Source organism: Galleria mellonella, unplaced genomic scaffold (genome assembly GCF_026898425.1).
Source record: "Galleria mellonella isolate WM207_F2 unplaced genomic scaffold, CSIRO_AGI_GalMel_v1 utg117, whole genome shotgun sequence".
In the NCBI taxonomy this organism is placed as follows: domain Eukaryota; kingdom Metazoa; phylum Arthropoda; class Insecta; order Lepidoptera; family Pyralidae; genus Galleria; species Galleria mellonella.
In genome coordinates, this window is record NW_026441980.1 from 8,664,697 (window position 1) to 8,689,817 (window position 25,121).

A 25,121-nucleotide genomic window follows, 5' to 3' on the forward strand; every position below is an offset into this window, starting at 1 on the left:
TATTTAGATATGATATGAAAATTATAGAATATTCTACCTGCATTAACGTGAAAACTGACACATAGAAATAAAACTACACAGTAAGCAATCGTTTTATTAAAGACATAATAAACATGTTAATAAAGTGAATAAATACAATATATATTCGATAATTGTAATGTTATGCATGACGAGACGCAGAGGGCAACCCATAATAGAATAATATCAGATTGCGAATACAATAATGCTGTCAAACGACGCGACGACTCCTATTCTATAGCTAACGTGTATCACAGAGGCGCTCGTACGCGAGTTTGTTATGTCATTGTTTTAGTTTCCACACTTGCATCTAACGTTAGGAGAACACAAGATGAAACGATTCTTTGGAGAAATAGATAAACATTTTCATTACAATTTGGCCCTCTAATCAAAACATAACATACACATAACTGTTATAAAAATGATAAAGCATGTCTGGTGTTTCGTTCTTTATTATATTTCGGGTAGCGTAATAATATTAAGAAATCATTTAAATTGCTGTTTGTATAGAGGCTAAGCAAAGACGCTGTAATTTTTATAATAAATATATATAAAATTTAAATATAATCGACACTAAAGGAATTTAATAAAAAAGAGCAAAAAGAGAATACTATATAAAAGATATAAAAAAGGTAATAATTATTAAAAATAGATGTTTGTCTAAAAACAATGTTTAAGTAGACTGCCTCGCGCCTTGCACATTTTTGTATGAATTTGTCGATATACGAGTATATCACATCGTAACTGTTTTTACGAATTAGGGTTACGAAGGTATATCGAAGAATATATAACATTTACATTTAAATGAGGTGTTATGTACAAATGTCTTGAAATTCATTTGGTTTAGTATATCCAAGATTTATACTTTTATATCGAGTGGAGAACTTTCAATAATATTAATAAAATACGGCTAATTAAGTTCGAGTTTTGTACATTAGTGGATATTGTAAATAATGTATAATAATTTATAGAAATAAATTTTGAGATAATATTGTTTCTTTTAGGCTATCATAAATAACATAATACTAATATAATAATACCCACGTACTATGTTGGGTATTGTTACACTGTATACTTTTTTTAAAAAAATTCTTCGAGCTAAAAGAAAAGCAGTCATAATAATTAATTTATAATATTTTTCATTTTGCATGAAGAATAAAAATAATAATGCTAAATACTTATGTAGTATAATACATAATAATGCTATATAATTTGTTAATGTTTAAAATAATGGTATCACTGAATATAATAATGAAATCAATATACAGTTGTATATCATATCAATAACACATGGGATTGCAGACATTACTTAAGTTACATACTAATTTTAATTTAGTGCAGAATATTATTAATTATTGCAATAGATGGAAGATCATTTAAATTAAGAGTTAACAAAAATCACAACACGGTTTGAGTTATGGATAAAGCTGTATTTAGTATTAAATAAATATGGAAGACATTGAATAAAGATGCCAAAATCAAGTATAAACTATCTAACATATGTATTTTAACAATCATTACGCGTTATTATTTCCAAATGAAAAAGTATTTATTTTATATATTTGAAAATGTGAGTAGTCATCACGACTATAGTTTTTATTGTAAATGTCACTTCAATCTCTTTTATGTTTTTACAACATAATTTACAAAGCCAGTGAGAATGACGTATACACAGTACGTGAAAAAAGTGTCTATCCATATTTTTATGTTTTACACCTTATCAATTTAAAATTTCAAGTCTAGTTGTTATTTAGTTATCAAAATGTCACTAGCCTTTTATAATGTTATATTTTTACACCATAAGAGCAAGGCCAAAATTTTTGTAGTTCTTTTAAGGTGTCGGCAAAGAGAAAAGTGTGAAAAAGCTGTCAATGATACCTAATCTGGTGAAAATAAAATTAGGTAGTCTGTCAAATATACGGCAATGTAAAGTATCTACTTAAGTGATGTTTTACTTTAAACACACACTGGTCTCTTTGTCGAAATTTACCATAAACTAAACCATTGATAATTGAGATGATAATGATGATAGATCTGTTTAAAATCTGGATCGCCACCTATCCTGAACACTTGTACAATACCATCACAGAAGTAACTAAAGTGATAAGACAAGACGAAGAACGATATGTATTAGTATAAAAGAACCGTACAACCAATACGTAGGTACATTAAGTACCAAAAGCTTTTAAATCAGGTTGGTAGAATTTAAATAATGTGTAAAATTAATAATAATCATCCACATGTGATACATAGATTTACAAAGCATTAATAGCAAAAAAGCGAAGGGATTTTGCAGGTCTTTAGTGAAATTTCTTTCATGGAATTAATGAAAATATTGACTGATTAATCTTTGGTTGTACAGTAAGTTTTGCATATTACGGGTTGTAAATAGAAACTTTGACGAAGTTTATCATAAACACGAACACTACTTGCTCATCTAGTTTGACACCGTACAGTAATGAAGCGACAACATCAACTAAACACCGACGACGTACGTGAATTATTATTCTGATGTGAGAACACCTAATTTAGTACTAGCCGTACGACGAGACCCGTCCGACGATCGGATGATACATATCAAAGACTTGCTAAAGCATTTATGTGATTTCGTATGAGAATTTAATGTGAGAAATATCATCAATGTGCAATTTAATGTTTAAATAAAATCTTATGTTAATATTATTGTGCTACACTGTTCAAATTTTTATATTTAGCATTACAAAACAATGATGATTGCCTGTCTTATTCAGATTACTGGTTTCGCTGATATTACTGCGCCCATTTTTGTCTGATAATCCTACCTTATTTATAAATAGTAAAGTTAACGACATATTTGTATAGTGTACAATTCACAATTGGCCATCCGTCCCATATGACGTACCATTCGTTGTCATCATTTTCCTTTTTGTATTAAATTTCATATCACTTTATTTTATGACTTTTCGAACCGTTGGTATAATATAAACATCTATAAAGCGGTGGTCTTATAATAAATAACGATTGCACATATAGAAAACCAATAGATAAATGAAAGTAGGGAAATCTATAGTTTTATAATTTTTAGCACGAAAAATACTAGGTATGAAAGTCGCGTGACTAATTCCAGAAAGGCTAATGGAGTCTTCGTTAACTTAGGCCCCATATATACCTATTTTATTATTCATTAAGGATAACTAGACACGAAATATTATGTTGTTCCGTGATTTTACACAACGTCGAATTTGGTTTGGTGCTCATACATTGTGTATAATACATGTTTATTAAGCGTAACAAATGTCTACCAACAGTTTGGAAGTTTGAATAGTCCAAGATAAACAACATGGTCTTTAACTTTGTCATAATAGAACAAGGAGCACGAAAATAGGTACCTATATCTTTGTTGAATATAATTGAATATAAATCTTCACGGTAACTTTAAATACTTTTATAACGAATTTAACATATCTTAATACTAATAAACAATTATCGTAATATTAAAATACTTTTAGAATCCCACATTTAAATGTATCACTTGCTAAAAACAATAAATTCAAATCCACATTCATCAGCATTTCAAAGTAATGTTTCTCAGTACGGTTTTTTTAAGTTATAAAAATTAGCACTTTGGTATCCCTACTGTAGTGTTATCCGAGGTGCTTGAGCGTAATATTGCAACGTAACTTATTGTACATGTAGGTACATTTTATGCTATATAGGCTAGTCTAAGTCCTCACACAATTATTACAGTTCGTGATTAACACTATCACTCATAAAAATTAACAAATCCCATTTCTTATCACTAGGAAATTCACACCATTGTCAAATGCTGCCAACGATCACAATAACTATTTCAGTCTGTAATGTCTCCACTTCGAGCGAACGATGAGACTTTATATAATTATGAATTACAACAATAGTGCTTTTATTACCATTTATAACAGGAAGCTCTTTTATAGATGATTTAAATAAGTTCAATATATTAAAATCTTTTCCCTCAGCTCTTCCTATCAACAAGTTCAGAGAAGAAAAGATTCTAATAAATAGAGTAAAATTACGTTTTGTAGTCAAATTTCAACCTAGAAGTCTGTTGTGTGTGGCATAATCGTTCGCTCGTCCTGTGATCAGGGACTTGTGGTAGGCGAGGTGGACATTGCGGGACGTGGCGCGACAAGCGGCACCAGCTCGGGCTGGAGCCGCGGCCCGCGTCACACGGTGGGCTCCGCTGCTGCCGTAGCCACCTCCGCGAATTTCACTTCTCGGCCTCGTCGGAAGGATGCCGTGCGTCGCGGCGGGCTGCGACGGCGAACCGGCGGTTGCAAACTGGCCGACGAAGCCTGTGCTAGCAGCCGTGGCGGCTGAGGAGCGTTGCGCCCGAATGGTGACTGCCGCAGAAACTGTCGAGCCACTATAGGTTGCCAGTATGAATTTCCTGTAAAATACAAGAAATTGCAGATTTAGTGAAATTATAACCAGTATATTTAATTAACTCGTAGCATCATTTTTTAGATCGTTTATGTCTGTTAAGGTGTTACTATTTCTTTTATTTTATACAAAAGGAACTCATAAAAATTATTTACAAATGATACAATAGTTATATCATATAACTATAGTTATATCATAAGTATAGTTATTGTTTCTGAAAAAAATCTGATATTTATATGTAACTTGAAATGCCAAACAAGTTTACCTCTTACTCGATAAAAAGTGATAAATTGAAATACTAGAAGTACCTTGTCTACCTATATTATACTGTGCATTCTGTCAAATAAAGTTAGATGATACCTTTCGGTGCGGTGGTTCTCGCGCGCCAAGCAAGACTGCGAAGACGACCTCGGGCACCCTCATGCACGGCGTCAACACTTGCCGAACGCGTGAGGTGCGCCGGCGCACCTTCCCTTTCGTTTGCTCCTCCCGCGCTTAAGCCTTCACTCACAGAATATAGCTTGTGTGTTATATCTTTACCTAAAATATGAAAAATTGTTATAATTAGTAACACAATGATAGTTACTAAGTTGTAAATAAGATAAGTTACAGGGTTCTTATTGGGGTATGGAGACCAAATTATAAATAAATAGCAGTCGAAATATCAATATTTCGGTCATAAAAATAATATTTATTAAAAACTATTGATGTTATCACAATATAATTTTACGGTGTTAAATACATGTTTAAGGTCTTACTACAAAAAGGCGCCTAACATTTCTTTACATCAAAACAAAGATGCGTTAGATATTGTATTAACAAAGGAAAGATTTATAAATAATGAATTTATAAATAAGAATTATAAATAATGGTTATTATTTGTTCAGTTTATATTGGCCTTCTGTAATAATATTTCGAAAATGTGTTTAAAATCTGATCACAAGTTTAACTTTTATGTGATAAGACCAATGTATAGTTATATCTAATGTAGGTAATACGAGTATTTACTATTTCTTAAATATAATTTTGTATTACCTATGCAAATTTTTAAATCTATTTAATTGGTCTATTCACTTTTAACATGTATAAAATATAACAATTTGTAATAAGAATATAATTAATTATAATTAACAAGATTATATTCAACAAAAAGTCATCTTTAATTATAACTATGTTCGAAGAACGCCAGTTAATTTGTCACATAAAAATCTTAATATTCCTTTCTAATTGTAATATTAATTAATTTTATAATGTATCTTATTGATTGTATCTTATTACTGGGAATTTCACCATTTTATTTGTATTCTGACATAAATGTAAATGAGTTTGTCGGTGTATGTGGTTAATAGATACTATTAGAGCAATTCTGTAAAATTCAATTTCTATAGATATTTTCCTCCATGTATAAATAAAATATGGAACCAACCACCAGCAGCATTATTTCGAACCGATACGCCATCGAAACCTTCAAGGAAAGAGTAATGAATCTTTCTTAAAAGGCCACTTACAATATATTTGATGTCACGATCGGTGGTAATTACTTATCAACAGGTAAGCTACATGCTCGTTTATCCCTATATTATAAAAAATATAAAGAACCTAGGCCACTTTTGGGTCACTCTAGCAATCTTTATTGAAGTAGAATCCATCTATTCTTTATTTCGTACCTAACGCTATGTACGACTTACCTTAATAATTTTGTGCTACCATTTAGACCTATGTTAGTGTTTGCAAACACGTGTAAGCTATAAAATCCATATTTTATGGACCACAAGTTTCATAAATAAGTTGAAAACCTGAGTGAGGATGAAAATTACAATGTTTTCTAGCTATAAGTTAGATTATTTTAAGATATTGGGATTAATTTTGAAGTATCATTGCCTAAACTTATCTCTAAAATTTTAATTTTGTAGGTTAGCAAACTAATATAGTATTGACTATAGATCATCGATAAATGAATATACTAATTCTCGTTGATCTGTAGTCCATCCTCCATATATTATTTTTTTGGTAACCTTTTAAATTAAAATTGTAATTTTAAAGAAATTCTGATGCAATTTATCTAAAAAAAATATTTAGAATAATTATTTGGCTATGATAATAATAATAGTGTTTTTAAATTGATTCCCTGGCGTGTGTCTTCATATTTAAATATAATAGGAACAGAAACTTAATATATAATAGGAACAGAAAAAATAATTATTAAAATTTAATCTGTCATAAAATAAAAAAAAAATACTACATAAAAATGTTTTGTTTTTTTTTTATATTTGATTCACTAGAACATAAACATTAGAATACTTATCTTTTTTAAAGTCTTAATTAACGCTCTAATAAAACGTAAATGATCTACGGTTAAATTTATGACTATTCGTTAATGTATAATTATTTCGATTTGTTTTTATTTATCTAATCTAATTTGATGAACTATAAAGTACCTACTATTGTATTCTACGAAGTTACTAAAAATATCATATATCTATTTTATAAATTGAAATTTGTGTTGCATAACTCTTTACAAGTAGGTACATACTATAATTTGTAAGATCGACTATAATGGATTCGTGTTTACGCCTCGTCATTGGCATGTAATCTTCAGAACAAGTGCCAGCAATTCCATCAGTAAATTTGCTGGGGTGATCGTTATTAGGTACTTTCGAGGGAACGGTGGCTAAATATTTTATAAACGGCACATTTGAGAAAAAAATATATACGAGTATAGGAATAAAAAAAAGTTGCACTCTTTGATTGGTACTCCATGAGTGTGATATAATAAAAACATAAAATATACTCAGATATTTTTAATGCTTAAGATAAGAATCTTCACCAGAAGACCAGAGAATAAATTAAAACAAAATACAAGAACTTATTCCGTCTTTATGTTAATTTACACGTTATTCCTGACTTGTTTTCTTAGGCACATGCTATATAAAAAATATTATGTACTGTGCATTTTTATTAGTCAGATATGACGGAAATTTTAAATTTGATTGGCGTATAAACTTTGTACTTTCTAGTACGATTAATATCGATAAATGAGTGTTTATTTAAAACCGGTACTGCGCATCAAGATTCGCTTTCAACCCAACCCATTACAAAACTAGCTAAGTGTCCAATTTATCTATCAATATGTTGTTTAAATAATATATTTTTATACATGAAATAGTGTTTTCAATAAAATTAGCATATAATCATATTGAAATAAATTCCTTTCAAACAAAAAAATAATAATCATTGAAATCGGCACATAAATCATAGAAAAATTCAGTCTGTCAGGGGTCATAGATCTATAATAATACGTCATTAAAAAAGCTTTGGGTGGACTGACCTATGAGACAGTCTAGCACGACCTTAAGGGCAGGGCGGTGACGCAGGACGCGCTCGAGGCGCATGCGCGGCCAGCACACGCACGTGCACACCTCCTCTGCGATCACTGTCACCTGCATACACACAGACATTGGGAATGGTGAACTGTTATATAAAAAGATTAATGCAATCGAATTTCTACATATTTCGATAATAAAATAATCTTACTAATATAATAAAATTGTAACTACATGATTCCTGTATATGGGCGATATTTAAGAAAAATATATATGAGGGGTTTTAATAACTATTGGTTAAATTGTCAAAACAATATTTTTTGGAAACTTTTGTTTGTTTGTCTGTATGTTTGGTTTGAATTCGGTTTAAACAGCTGTGTTCCTGAAAGTCTATCTTAAAATCTGATATACGTTTTATTTTTTCTGAAATCCACGTATACGAAGTAGCGGGCAACAAACTAGCATACTATAAAACCATTAAATTAAAATTAAGAATTTGCGGCGGCTTGGTGGTTGCTTTTTTCATTTTTTGCATATAGATAAATTAATTTACTATGTATGTATGTGTGAAATAAACAACCCTTTTGGAGTCGAGTATAAAGAGACCAAATGAATGGACTGTGAAATTTAAAGATTTTGAAGTTCGTGTGCTTTACCTTTGAGCAAAGTTAAAATTCTACTCATTAGATGTAAGAAGCCTAACATTCAACGCTGTGCCGCACCTAGGGCGGTTCATAAATATATGCAGTTAGGTCCGCCCTACTTGTACAGTAAAATGCAATTTACCTAGTTTATAGAAGGGGTAGGGCGCTTATAGAGCTTACAAAATCTACCTACGTATTATATAATGATTCATGTAATTTGTTTATGTCCTCTATTTTAAAAAGTTATAAAACGGCGGCTTTTGTAATGTTAATGTTTCCATAAATTGATAATAAAATGCAATTCAAATTTAATAACTTAGATCATGTATGTTTCACTAATTTGTGAGAGATACATGATAATCAAACAAGGAATATATCATTTTAGTACGAGAGATAATCCTTAAGACAGCTCCATACAAGACAAAAAACGGATTAAGTGTTTAATTCAATGTATTGCTTTAATAAATGTGGAGCTAGGATACCTATGTATTTCATTAATAACTTTATTACCAAGTTTTCAAAATTTTGTCACGGCTATTCAATCTTTTAAAAATTGCAGTGTTACCATTTTCAAAATTTATTATCTAGTTTCGTTCAAATCTGTTTGTCATTTAAACGTGATTAAGTAATATAAATATATATCTTTACAAACTTATAATATTAGTACTATTATTTTATTATAGAAATGTCTCGTAAAACAGAAAAAGTGGGATGGGACATGCCACTTGCCGCTTTGAGAACTTTGCACTTAACTTCCTTTAGCATTTCCGTAACAAACACGGTAAAATTAAGCTAAATGTAAGTAGTTACATTACTCAATGTCGTGGAACGATACGCATAATTATGAATAACATTAAAAATTATGTCAATTACACGAAAGTGTAATAAACGTCTGAAAATTAATAGTACATTGTGTTACTTTGTTAACATGGTTTATTTTAGATAACAACATGTTTAACATATTTTATGAGTCTTTTTTATTTTATGTCTAATCTATCTCGATAGATTTAATTTTTTTCAGTAATAAACAATTATTTATTAACGAAGACGATCACAGACTTAATGAAAAATATGGATAAAATATAATTTATTACCTAAACCAATTTAAGGCAAATGTGAATAGGCTATCCCTGGGCCCGTGAACTCCATCTTAGTTATATGTAATAATATTATATATTTTTCCATGTTAGGTATTATAACATATTTCTTATCCTTTCTCCACATCGTCATTTACGTACTACAGATGAAATCCTGATTAACCGCGGGACCCTTCACCATTATAAAATGTGATCTCTGTGTATATTTATGTTTTAGTAAGTAGAAGGAAGCTAGATTGAAAGTAGATTGGAACCTTGTCTGTATTGAAGCAGAACAGATAAGAATAGGACGCCTGATGTTAAAATATGGATTCATCATCATCATAATAGACATTAACTGTCCACTGCTGAATGTAGGCCTTGATTATTATTATTATCGATATGAATTATTTTACCTTAAATGTAATCAATCTAACACTAGAAAAATTATGTTTGAAAAATATCAATTTGCAATGAGCTCGAATAGCATAACATGTATATTTACCTACCTAATGCAAAAAGAAACAAATTATAATTACGTAAATAGTGTAATAAGAGCTAAGGACTATTACAATAATATTATATTGTACTGAAATATAATTTCACATATTTTATACAATAATATAATAATTATTAATAATATTATATTATTAAGTTTAGACATACTCATGTGCTTTTTATACTCTCGAAATCGTTTTTTAAGTTACAATAAAGTCATAAAATTATTATTAAAATCATTTACTAATTTCTAGCAATAAATCTTCATGTTCTTCTTCATTCATCGGATTACTGTATTATTCATGAGGTAGCCCTGAATTATTTAGCGTAATCGTGCGCAGAATTACAATGAGATGTGTCAGTGGTAATGCTGTCGACCGTAACAGATAATGACAATGTTTGGGCCTGGAGCCCATTTCTGATCTGCAAATAATTTTGTAAGGATGTTTCTTCGATCTATCGATTAACCTACGAGAAAGTATATTTTGTACTGAATATTGAAGTGTTGAACACGCAAATCAGAATAATTATTTCTAACCATAATTTAATTTATGCACAGAAAAACCTACTTCAAACTTAACAGAATCATATGAACACTTTCATATTTCATATTTTAGATAAAAGAAGATCATTAAGCCGATTCAGAATTGTTTAACAATTAAAAAACAAGTTGTAAATATTTTAATAGCCTGAATAATAAATCGGTAATGTCGGTAGGTACATAAATTTATAAATAAATAAATAAACACGGTAATAGTGGAATAGGTAATAGTCATAGTAAGAAAGGTAATAGTAGAATAGGTAATAGTCATTGTAAAGTAGGTAATAGTAAAATAGATAATAATCATTTCTCATGCACCACTTCTAAAAATGCCTCTTATTCGTATATCAGCCTTCCTCTAAGATCACTGATTATGATTAGCTTGCAATTTAGAATCTCAGACTAAAAGACAACCTCGTATGCATTACTGCTTCATGACAAAAAAATATATATTACTTTAACCAGTATATGTATAGAAATAGAATATATTAATTGCTGAAATACCTGGAAGACATCGTCAGACTGTTCTCGGTTAGCTTCCCATTCTGGAGAATCTACGAATTGGTAAGGCTGGATATAGTGCAAGTGGGTCTCGTCACAGCTTACTCGCATCCTGCCAATACACAACACGTTTAACGCTATGCATAAAATATTTTTTTATTTACTTATTTAGTATCTTTCATCCACAATATTGTCCATATAACCGAAACAAATAGTAGTCTATGTCCTTTTCCATTTCAAACAGCACGTGTATTTTGTATACATATATATACATATTTTACAAGGATTAGATGAACCATCAAAGCATCAAGGAACAAAAAACACACTAAATTTTACATTTATAATATTAATAAAAATTAAAAAAATTATTGACGAACAGTAAAATATGATACAAAAGACAGATTTCTGCTGCCAGATTTATTTTCTATAGTATTAAATTTTTAGTAAATGAAAGGATTTTTTGGTACTAAATCTATAAATGATTAATAGGTACATAAATACTGTATTTAACTAATCAAAAACTATGTTTGTTGGAATTAAAATAAAAAATTCTGAGTGTAATGTAAATAATTAAATAAGTATTCTTACAATAATAAACACTTCATACAGTTTTCGAAGAAAATATTATTATAGTTCAGACCAAAGCAGCTGGCGCAAAAAGGTTGACACATGTTTCTCAAATAGCTTACTCGCGTGAAATGTGACTATTGCGTACTTTTTTGGTATATATGTGTGCTGTATGTATACATTCTGGTACGCAAATTTCTCTTTAAAAATATATAAATTCAATAATATTTAGCCGAAATAATATACACATTATTTGGGAATAACACAGAATTCAACAGTTTAAAAGCAAATCGTGTAGTGGCACTCAGAATTTTTTAATGAACAGAAAGTAATTAATGTACGAATATCCTAAAAGTATAGAATGAATGAATGTTGCAATCATGACGGATATTTCAATTGTACATAAAATTAATATGTTGCTCCGATAGTTCATTATGCAGTCAAGAACGCAACATTAAAAATGTTTCAAGTAACATGAGCGGTTTATGTGTACGTACTTTCCCTTTAGGAGTATGGATAATCTCTCATCAGCGGGCGTGACTTCCTCCACTGCGTAAGCTTCCCCTGGATCAAGTCGAACGATGCGCGCTTCTCTCGTTAGCTCTTGGAAGTGCTTTTTATTCACTTTCAAAGGCTTGAACAGCTTCAGGTACAGTTCAGTCAATTCCAGCGATAGCGCCGGCGGGAGGAACCTGGAAACATTGCATTGTGTTTTATTTCATGTACATTTTAATTTCTCACTTATAAATTCATTCAATCGAATGTCGAAGCTTCTATATAATAAGTATATATTAACACACAAAATACTGTGTATTATAAACCGAACTGTAAAGGCAAAGCCGTCACTAAATACAGAGTGAAATTTATTTTAAGGAAATGTTCTATCAGTAAAACTGATCATTTTTCTCAAAGACTATTTGAATATTGGACGTGCCGTGTCAGTGTAGTGTTCTTTTATAGTTATTGTGATTGAATTTCGATATCAAAATGTATTTCACTCTTGGCATATAAATTACCTTATTATTAAGAATATAGTATGTACAGAATTGACGAGAACGAGCGCAAGGCTCCATGCTAGTACGTCGGGCGTGCACACCTCGGCGCCAGCCCACATGCCCATCAGCACAGCGCCCGCCGCCGCCAGTGCTCGCAACACCAAGATACTCTGTTTGAAACTCTTCGGCGCTAAGAATGCAATTGCGAAGCACAGGTTTGCCGCCTGTATACAACAATATCACTTATAAATATCTATTTAAAATATTTAAAAGTATACAGATAAAAATATTGTCTATGTAATAAAACCAAGAAATGTTCAGCATTTTAATTCTCAAATGACACTTCAATATTTAAAAGAGACTCTTAATTTGTGATTTATATTAACTTATTCAACGAAGTATAAACTCATAACATACATGTTCCTCTATGCATATCTCTTATGAGTATTTTTACACAAATCTTTCATAGTATTATGCAACTGAGTCATATTAGGCAAAGAAGCCAATGACCCACCTGATAATCATAGTCTAAAGACATTCGAATTGGAGTGAAGCATTGTATAAGGAATTTATTTAAGAAAATAATATAATTGTTTAGAGATTACAAATAGCTCAACCTGAAAAAGGTCCTGTTGTGCACTGGTCCACTTGGCACAGAACCAGTGATTGTTGTGTTCTTCGGTGGAGCTCGCATTGAGCAGCTCGTAATCATTATCAAAGGTGACGTTGAGCCGCGAGACGTTGTACGCTAGCGTGGCGTTCAGCCAGGGCGCGGCGGACGCCGGCGCGGGCGCAGCGGGCGCCATGCTGCGCTCGCGCCCCGCCGCCCGCGCGCCCCCGCCGCCGCCCTCTGCGCGCGCCTCGGTCTTTGCGCGCCCCGCTCGCCGCTCACTCGACGAGGATGACAAGAGACGATTTAGTTGGGCTCTCGCTTTCAATATTACCAACTCCATCCCCACACCCTGGAACCCACCTCAAATACGAGCAACGGGTCCTTTCTATCTGTAACAAAATAATAGCTCCCATTAAAATAAGATACCTACGGCGTTTGCATAGACTCCTATGACGCTCTCATATTAATAAGAGCACGAAGACATATCTCTTGTTCCTCTATTCTTCCATTAAGTAATTTTTAATGTCTTAAAATAATCTAATGTTATTAATTAAAATAAAAAGGAAAAAATATATTTTTGTAGGAGTTACTTGTATATTACCATTGTTTTTAGATCACATCTAAAGATCTGTGTAAAATTTCAGCACGATCGAATATAAAAAATTTGTTAGTCATAATAACGTATGTTATAATATTATTCTATTGATCGAATTTGACTGTCAGAAAATACTCTAAATATCTAAATGTTTCATGTAGTAACAACTATTAGTATTCATTGATCCTAATCGAGGTCGCAAGGTGACTAAGTACAATCTACTGGAGCTACACTTATTATATTGTACCTTTCAAATCAAAGTATATCCGCTGTAATCTTCTTGTCTTATCAAACGTCAGGTTCGAGTACAATTTCAATTCAGTTTCAATTGTGATAAACCGCCTATAAACGAAAGACATCCTAAAATATTTATATGTCTATATTAGGATCGATACCTATCTCTCGTTCCTTAAATTATTCTAATGTATTTATTTTTAAACTTACAATTTTTTTGCAATATTGCCCTGTTAATAGAAAACAATAGCCATGTAGGTCACGACATAGAATAGGCCACCCCTTCCTTTCTCGTGAGTGTCGTAAGAGGCGACTAAAGGGCTTATGGTCGAGGTATGGGCAACAGCGGTCCTCTTAAAACATCACTAAAAGCCAAACTGCGATTGCCAATGGAAACTACTGGCAAACCCCCCCCCCCCCCCCCCCTTATAGGGAAGGCTAGGTTTAGCAGTGGACAGTTAACGATTGATACAATGAAAAACAATACTAATTTAAAATTTGAATAATTTTATGGTTGCTTCGATATAATGCACCGACACCAGTGTGTACAACCTCTTTTTATATTATATATTTTTTCATATAAAATAAAAAAAAAAACAATAAGATGAAACTAACCGAGGTATAATTCCTATGATGCCCAATAATTAAGTAAGTAGACGAGTATAATTATAATACATTAAATACACAGATAATCTGGAGATCATGTTTTATCTCCAAATATAAACGATAAGTGACGGTCTTCCACCGTGCGTTATACAAGGCACTTTTTTCCACGCATAACCACTCTTTGGAATCAACTTCCAGCAACAGTATTTTCGAACCGATACGACATCATAACCTTCAAGAAAAGAGCATATTCCTTTTTTAAAAGGCCGGCAACACACCTGCAATGCCGTTGGTGTTGTGGGTGATACGAGCGGCGGCAGTGACTTACCATCAGGTGAGCCGCATGCTTGTTTGCCCCCTGTGTTGTAAAAAAAAATAATATATACACACTTTTTTACTCCTCGAGATTTTATAACGATATATTTTTAAACAATTGTGTACATTCAAAAACATATGGTTAGAGATTTGAATGATCTCTACCAAATTTATAACAAAGAAACCTTGAACTTAAACGACCTAGACTGGTTATTGCCCTTTATTTTTCTAGCTATTTCTGACTCTTTTTAATGAATACATGAATACGACCTATAAGTACAATGGATTAGAAATCAATTTTTTATTGTATGTCAGACAATATTCTAAACAATTTGCGTATATCGATACGTTTACATTAATTTAAGATTTTGTTCATAAAAATATAGTGCCATCAAAACTGATGCAAAATTTGCTTTGAATATAGCGTAATATACTTGTACTACACAAGTATGTTACGCTATATTTATATTAGAAAGAAACGTTGAATTACATTTTCCTTCAAAGTTACTTAAAAATATTGTCAGTAATTATAATGGCCGTTGTATACTTTAGTCAATAAAATAAAATTATGACTTTTAAAATGTATGCTTAATTAAATGTATCTAGGTCACAAAAATCCTGCCACGGTTAGGCGATTATATCACAGTCGCGTAATCGCCGTAGTCTGTAGCCCGTAGCACTTGACTACGCGCTGCACGCCCTCCCGATATTACTTTTTCTATACTTCAAGGTTTTTTGGGGTATTTTCTCATGAAGTTTTTCGTTTCATCATGTTGTTCTATATTTATGTAAATCAAACTATTCTTGAATTAGTAGTTGATAAAATGATAATTTTGTCACATGGCACGAGTTTTGTCAATAGATATTGAAGATGATATTAAATGACATTTAACATTAATTTATTTACTATTCCAGAATTTGTACATACTCATAGAAATAAGTACATTTATATATAGTTCTGTAATGGAATTCAGTTAAAGTACGAAAAGTCGTCATCTTTATATTTTTAAACTATTTTTAATAGAAGTATAGTATATAAAATATTAGTTTCCTACCACAAAAAGTGCGCTACGTTGACACGAGATATTTCTAGAATACGAATATGTTGAATATTTTAATTATGATGAAGTATGCAGTTGTGTTAAGGGGTTACAATGTATATAATCTAAAACATTTCCTCAAACTACATACCTATCGCGGGGCCGCTATTAACCTGGCATATCCAGTCAGCAGTGGGAAATCATGGCACTATTGCACTACACTCCTGCTTCGTTATCGCGACATTTGCATTAAATTGCATTAACACAGGCCTGCACTACAAGTCTACTTTTGACGATACTGTGCTCTACTAAGACTTCTACCACGTATTGTTATCGAACGTGTTACCTATATAAACGTCGGCACCTAAATATACCGTAATTAAACCATCTTGCTTGATAATGATCTTTATTTTAGTTTATGTTTGTTTAGATTTTTAATTACATAGCATTCCGTATGAAAATTGCCGAAGCTGACTTTTGTTGGTATTTATTTATTAGAACTTTTAATTCATACTGAGTATAAAAATATTTGTGGCATTGGGTGTCGATGAAGCTACGAGTACAATTATTTATATAAGTTGGAAAATTAAAGTAATAATTGAAGTTTAATGATTTAATACGCACATATAAAATACACACACATAAATAAATTTAATTCTTAAAAAACAACAGGACACAATATCTTCAATTATAATACATTTTTTCAATGATACTTAAAATGACAAACAAGCTGATAGTTCATTTGAGGTAAAACTATAGACATTAACAGCACCATGGTTATTACAGAATACATTATTATCCTCATGTTACTCCTTATGAATTACTATCCCCGAGGATACGAAACAGCCATTCAAACACACTGGTTTATGGCAGAGTGTGATAGAGGTACCCATGCAATTGCCTTTTGTACAACGACTCCCTCTGATAAATGTTTTAATCATGTACCATATATTCTAAATATATATTAGTTAATAATTATTTCATAATTAATAGTAGTATTATTAATGCCATTTCCAGTGATGTAGCTAGGCGTGGGCGAAGTGGGCCCTCGCCCACGATCTCGCACTTAAAGGGGCCTCGCGAGGCCTCTTTAAATGTGATGCCACCAAATTTAATTTTCCCTTTTATTATAAAAATTAAATAAAAACTTAAAAAATATTGGCCACACTCGTCACTTTTCAGAACATAAAATAACAACAAAATATAACTCCTAGTTTTACTATATGAAATAAATACTAAGAAACAGTATGAAGCAGGACCAACGGTCTGCTTTAGCAATGCACTCAATTGAAACAGATTTACCTACAAAAATCAAATCAAAAGCGGAAGAATATTACTTTTGTAAAAAAATTTATCATTCAAGTTACAATATAAAACCTTTTTTCAAATCTATATGCTTTTCAATGTTCTCCCATCGCTCATTTATATTTTTTCACTATCATAAGTAAGTATGTTGTGTCGAAGTATGTTAGGTAAGATAGGTTTTGGTCTACCAAAAGTTTTCGTTCTAACGAAAGCAAAGGGGCTTCGCTGATGCGATTTTGCTCACGTCTACACTAGTCCATGCTACGCCACTGGTCATTTCTATGTTATTGTTTAACTGATTTTGTACTGAAAAACCATATAAATTATATTATGTAAGTATATGTTTATATTCTTATGATATTTATTAAGTTTATATACAAATATATATAGAAAATTACTTACTTGTGTAGCACGATTGACATTACAAAGTGGCTCCAGGGCTGGACTTAAAACGATAGCAGATTTAAATATTTTATTACTGAAAATGTAGAGACAATTTTTGTACTCTTTATATTCTCTTTTGGAAATGTGAAAGTAATAGTTTTGTTTATTGTGAATTCAATATTTGTTTTTTTTTGTATTAGTATGTTACGCCATATATTCTAATAATTCTAAATCGATTTTTATAATTCTTATAGAAATCGATAGATTATCTTCACTTTAGTATCAGTCTCATATAAATCATGTAACGAGATTTATAGGAGGAGTAGTTTCTCAACTCGACTGTTCGCCAATTCTGATATGACCTTATTAATTCTTTATGTAATCAATATAGTTTAATTTCTTTTTAGTCTCATGATTAATGCTGTCATTTATTTTTACTGAACACGCAGAATCGTAACAAACATCCGTAATACGCAAGACTTTGCTTGTTATTGAGCAAAATATATTCTTAATAGTTACACTTTCCAAATGAAAACATTTTAAATTATATATACGGAACATGTTATTGTTCATAATTTTATTTATTTTATATTATAAATATTGGTTTTATAATACTAGGCAATATTCATTTTGCCATGTTAAAGTCGTTGTAATTCCAGTAACGCTCATTTAGAATTCTTATTGCGAATGTCACTCGTGCCTCAATTGTCCCGGACTACGGATAATTTTTAATTAAAGTTTTAAGTTAGTGATACTTAACAGATTTGGGTAAGTAGTTAAAACAAGGAGACGTGATAAAATCACTGAAAATTCAATTGCACAATAACATTTTAACAGTTTAAGGCTGCTATTTTTATTTAATACTTATAGCATATTCGTAATTAAGACAATTCTAACAAAATTCTAACAAACTGTTGGGACTTCATGTTGCACCAAAAATCCAAATACACATACATATATACATATAGCTAAATACAAACACTACATTCAAACATTTCGAAAATATTATTCTATTTTCAATTTTCAAAAGACGGATGATAATGTACTTAATTTTATTACCTGTGTAAAGTTACTTTGCGACACTAGCTACTTTATCATACATTAAATAAAAATGTGGGTAATCAAGATATTTACTACTTAAAAATTAAGGGTAGTACCTATGGTTACAACACGTACCATATTGTGTAGACAAACAAACAAAGAAATAATGAATATTGTAAAAATAACAATCACTCATGGTGAGGATTAGCATTTATTATTTTAATAAATAAGTTACAAAAAGTAATATCTAAATAAACTTACCATCATATAAATTGAAGAACCTTTTAAAACATGTTACATTTTATACAATGCAAGTTTAAAATGTCCTTTGGGATTTTATTGTGTAGGAGTGGCGTTTCCATAACGTGTAATGAGACATTCCCCTTTTAGTAAATATGTATATGATAGACATATTTTATTTATATATTTATAATATTATTTTATTCATCTTTTTTGAAATATTAACTTCAAACAAATATTAAACTATCAATATATAAAAGAAATATAATAAATATAACTATTATGTAGAACTCTGTTGTAAATAAATGCAATACTAGTAAAAAAATCTGCGTCTCTAAATTTAATCCAATGAAATTTTAATAAAATTGTATTCCTAGGTATAATTGCTAAAAAAACAATGAACACAGAACAAGAGCCACAACGTACAATAGTCTACCAACCATAAAAGTTTGTAAATATTATATCTAATCTATTTGTTTTTTTTTTAATCTAATTTAGTTGTTCTTTGTAAAATAACAATAATGGTAAGTTATTATTAAGGTCCATGTGTATAATAATAAATAGAATTTATTATAGAATGCCCCGGGGTGAGTGGGTTGGCACTGAACCCAACTATGGCGACAGAATGTCGCGGCCGTCTAACTGTCTCCACCCTCCCGTATTTTCTTACTCATCAAATACTACTTCACTTTAATCAAATACGGCAATTCGGTATGCACTTTCGTATTGCAAAAGTTTTCATGGAATTGTTCCAAATAATTAATAGGTAAACATTCAAAAGAATTTATTATCTAACGATTTTTTAAAAAAATATACATATCGTAAATAAATAAATACAAATATATTTAATGAAATTGTAATTTAATTTCAAGTCTGCTTTTACTGCATATACATAACTTATTTACATTCATTAAGTCGCATACAATTTAGTTAATTACTTAACTGCACAATGTGAGAATCACTTATACGTAATTAGACTCAGAATTATATGCCATAACGTACCGTACCATAACAACCTCTCCCCATAGCGGAGGGCATTTTCCATAACACTGATTACTTATATCAAAATATATGGTATTCAATAGTAATAGTGGAATTATGTTCAGTAAACTATTTACATGAATATTTATTTAGTAGAGTCGTGAGCATATTTATTAAATTGTTTCTGCTTTTTTATGCAACATCCTATCTACCTGTCTATCTTCAAATGTCTCTATCCTCTATTACACACATATCTAGTTTTATTCATTTTTAAATCTCGTCTCTTGAATATACGAGCAGGAAGACTTTTCTCTGTTGTAGTGCTAAGAATAATGCTAATAATAATTTAAAATTTTCACAGAAAGCTATAATTAATAATACAATAATCAAGCAATTATTATTATGCAACATAGAATAAATAAGTGCAATGAGTGAGAAACTCCTTTTTATATTTATTTTAATAAAAGTAAATATAAACAAAATTAAATATTGGTGATTTACATGCACATACACACACACATTTTCACATCAAAATCAAAATGCTTGAAAAAATTCGGAGAAACTCCAAATTTTTTTTTATAAAAACATAAGAGACAAATATTAGATTCCATATAAATTTACAAAAAATAAATAATTAATATATAAATATGTAGTTTAACAAATGTTTCAACATAAAAATAAAATCATGAGATATACTGAGAAGAGATTGCAATCTCCTTATTCAACTCCAAAGAGGAAACCTAGTTTGGCAGCTGGTTAGCTTTGTGGCGGATCAATAAGAATGTAGTGGCATGGAAGACGATAATAATAGGGCTAGTATAGTAGAAATGCAATTTGGAATTTTATTTTATTGAAAAAACAACACGAATAAGTTACATAGTAAAATCGGTTACGATAATTAAAATTAATAGTTATTAAATATTAATATTTATTTATTAATAGTTGTTAGTTATTACTATTATAGTTAACTAATTTTATTTCTTAAAACTGGAATCACATACAAGTTAACTACCAACCTAGTGATAAGCGGTACCCGTCTTCTATACATATGAACAGCGCCATGGATACTAAAGAATACCCTAGGCTGATTATGGTATCCTTCATGAGTTCTCTCCGTGCCCCATAATTTCTCTACCATATGCCACCCTTTAAGCCGAAACAGAGCTGGGCAAGCACAGCTTGGATGCTTGATGGTAGAATAGTGAGTACAATAAAAAAAAAGAATTTGAAGAATTGTTGAGACGTAGTGACAAATGATAATATTTATAGTTTACCTTTGATTTTATTAACGATTTACAAGATAAGAAAGAGGATTTAAAGAAATTATTATAAATATATTTTTAAAATATTTTCCCGCCACGTAGATAGTTCAAATACTCAGTATCTCATCAAATAAGGTATGCCGTTCGTGAAATACACGTATTAAATTACTAAAAGAAAATACAATAAATATTATTAATTATATTCTAAACAAGTACACGTGTGTAAAATCGCGGTAAAAAGCTGTTATTCGTGCTTAACCATTTGTATAAAATAAAATAGACCCTACACTACGTGATATAAATTATTTTAGAGATATAATACTATTATTTATTAGCATTTTTTCTGTTGCTGAAAGAATTTTAGGAATGAATCAATATTTTACCTTTACTCTTACCTCTTACCCTTTGCTCTTACGCAATTTTTTTATGCAACTTAGCAAGGCAAAAAAGCTGACGGTTCACCTAATGGAAAGTGGTAACAGTTGCCTATAGACATGAGCAGTATCATGGACATAACAGAGTATGCTGTTTCGCCCATGGTAGCCGCATACGTTACCATTCCTGATGACTAAGAGATTATATTTCTGTACCTTGTAAATTCACTGATATATCCCACCCTTCAAACCGAAACACAGCCATGCAAACACAACAGTTTCACGATAGAAACATGAATGGGACAGAGGTAACCAAGCAAACGCCTTTTGTACGTTGTGTCCCTCTAGTGAAAAATCAATGAATTCACCTACCACGGGATGATTCTCAATAAATATGCGTCTGTAGTAAATAGGGTTCAACTTATAATGGAGTAGCTATGCAGAATAGGTCATGCAGAACAGTGAAATTGAACAAGTTTTTATGCTGGTCAGAAAAACCTATTCGCGCGTTCCGACATGCACTGACTGTTTTTAATAACTTCTCAAAACATTTTATATTTATAGGTTCAGCGGTTTAATGTAAACGATAGAGTTATTACAAACTGTAAATGCTAACCAACTAACCGTTTCATATATATATTTATAGTGCTACAAACTTGCTTATATATCATTATTATTTTTATAAAAAAAAACTACCTATATTATATATATATATATATATATATATATATATATATATATATATATATATATATATATATATTATATATATTTAATTTAATATATATATATAATTCTAAATCTAGTTACTTAAGAGTATTCTTTGAAATAAACTATAAGGAAGCCTTTGTATATTTAGGAATGGACAATGAATGACTGAAATAATATAATTAATTACTGACTCGCAGAGGCAGGTACGTTAGTAGTGTCATTAGTACAGTATACTAAATGGGATGTTTGTCCTGTAAGCACTTCCTGAATTACACCCCAACTTCGAGATTATACCTAGAGCATAGATTATTTACTGGTTTCTAGGCACGTGCCTACGAGTCTAGATACTTGGCGGGCGCTGGAAAAATAAATGTACTACCAATTTTAAATGAATTAAATGTATAGTAACTACTTTTAAACTTTAATAATTTGTGTTAAGATCCTTTAAGTCATATTACTACTTTTATTATTAATTATCTGTAATGTTGTCATGACCTGTTAGTATACAAGTTTGAAAATAAATAAAGTTTGAATATAAATAATTATAACTTTTAAAAAATATATGAAAATATATTATTAAGATTAATTTTATTTAAATTACAGGTATTTTGAACTTTCCATTTTAAGACTTTAAATAATATTACAAATAGCTAATCATTAAATTATTACTAAACCACTTTTTCACAGGTTAAAACAGAAAAATGTTATTAATGTTTCATTAATAACATTTTTCTTTATTTTTTTGGTCTCAATGACAGATTATGATGCTATTTATCAATATATTTATCCCTAGTTATGTACATCAGTATAAAATAATATTATGTAAAATAGACCTACATACCTGTATACAAAGTACATACATAATAATATACTGGTAGTGCACTATCAATCCTGTCACGTTCGGGAGACCTAAGATTGATGGCGATGGAATGAAAGCTTTCCGACTCAAAGATAACCTGTATTCCCGATATTGCGTGACGGTTCACAAGTCACGATTCAAAGCACTTTTACAAATATGCTTTCAAATTTTATTGACATAAACACGCTGATTTCACTCAGGCCGCTATATGGAATATTGTTGTAAAGGGTAAATATATAGTAAATAATAGTTTTAGGTATAACTTACTTCGTGTCTTGTAACGGGATGTTTAAATGGATTATTATGATAGTAGATGGTATATAAATAACATAGTAACAAAGCAGAAAGAAATATTATTAATTTGACTATTGAATTTAACAATAAAATTGGTTTAGTTATCCTTGTAATAGTTGCAATTATTCAAAATATTCAAATAACTATTATCCTTACTATATTAAAAATAAATACTTATGTCAATACCATAGTAACTTTGTATGCTGAATAATATGAATACCTAATAGGTACCTACAATAGTAACGATCTAAAAATATAATTAAAAAAAATTCTTTTACATATACAAATTTTATGTTCGAGTATGTATTCAGCCATTCTCACTTTTTTTTATGAATAACACATTTTAAAGATGTTTTCTTTTACGTAACATCCTATAAATATTTAAAATAGTATTACGATGTGGTATCAAAAAATTAAAAAAAAGATGAGTACTACTCTCCATGCTAAAGTTCTTGGCTTTCAGTTACTATAATTTCCATTTAGTACATTTATAATGACAGTTCACTTTGTAGGATACTTCATGCCGCATTCAGGCAAGAAATCTCATCTGTTGATCTTTTGGAGATAGTAATCTCCAGGTAAACTACGCCAAACTGGCCAAGGGTAGCACAATAGCTGATAGGATCTAATAAAATTTACCCACATCTGTATTGTATTATACAAGATATTTTTTTGTTAAATGGAAAAATATAGAAATGTGACAATGAATAAATTGGCACGTAATACTTGCTACGCATTTCGTAGCAGTGCTATTACAATTTTTGTACTTATTTACTGCGATATTTGGTAGGTGAGATTTTTACATCGACCTCGAGATCGTAGAATTTTTGCCCAACGTGCAGCGGTGTGAGATGTGAAGGGCTGCTCACCTGAGTAGTCGAGGACGCGTCCCGTCTCTCCGCCCACTTGTGGCGGTGGCGGTGGCGAGTTCGACAGCTCGTCGCTCACGGAACGTCCGCATATCTTGCACTCTCATACCGTACCATCATAAAGCACCACAACACGAGTGAGCGCGGCACGCGAGTTGCATAGTAAAAGGCGGGCGGCGTGTGTCGGAGGCGCAAGCGGCGCTGGGCGGCGGTGGAGCGCGACGCCGCGCGGCACTACTGACTGTCCGCTCGCCCGCTGCTCTCCGCTCTCCTGCGAGACGGGCGCGGCGGCACCACACGCACGCGCGCTCCCCTCATGCCGCCTCCGACGCCCCTCACCTACCCTTACTCCCATCTCGCTACTACCTACTTAGATATTATCAATAAAATTATTGTACGACATGAACTCGTCCGATAGCTGCAACCAGTCAAATGTTTCGCTTATCGACCATGAAATCGAGTTATTTATACAGAAAATAATCGTCGTTATTAATTTAAATTTATTTTATGAAAATATTGATAAAATATGTAGCTATTTTGTTTAAAACAATGTTCCTTTCGCTGAGTTATATCGAACTTTCTCTAAAACAAAAATATAGATATTTTTTAATTATTTTATTTTAACATCACATGAATAAAGAATTATTTATTGAACTTAAATGCTTCGCTGAGAGAAATGTACATAGAGCCATATCGGTAATGAAACAAGTAAAACGTCAAAGGAAAAGGTAAGTTACTAGAGCACGTTCATATTACGAGTATTTTATATTACTAGTAGTACTCGCGACTTCATTCTCATTAATTAACATTTTTTTTCTATCCTCTCAAAGATAA

At 30.9% G+C, this 25,121-nt stretch overlaps 1 protein-coding gene across 2 annotated transcripts; it reads right to left on the reverse strand.

The window, feature by feature from the left end:
- Positions 1 to 81: 81 nt before the first annotated feature.
- Positions 82 to 24,568, reverse strand: LOC113511745 (blood vessel epicardial substance-like). Of its 2 annotated transcripts, none has more exons than XM_026895459.3 (8): positions 24,288 to 24,568; positions 13,182 to 13,562; positions 12,586 to 12,788; positions 12,067 to 12,261; positions 11,006 to 11,114; positions 7,748 to 7,859; positions 4,780 to 4,959; positions 82 to 4,426 (listed from the first exon to the last, which is right to left on the reverse strand). In XM_026895459.3, exons 2-8 carry the CDS (start codon positions 13,515 to 13,517, stop codon positions 4,203 to 4,205), a joined length of 1,359 nt encoding a protein of 452 aa, XP_026751260.2. In that variant the 5' UTR covers positions 13,518 to 13,562; positions 24,288 to 24,568; the 3' UTR covers positions 82 to 4,202. The 2 variants fall into 2 exon arrangements, with proteins under 2 accessions (XP_026751260.2, XP_026751259.2); XM_026895458.3 differs by having other exon boundaries at positions 13,182 to 13,566.
- Positions 24,569 to 25,121: the final 553 nt, after the last annotated feature.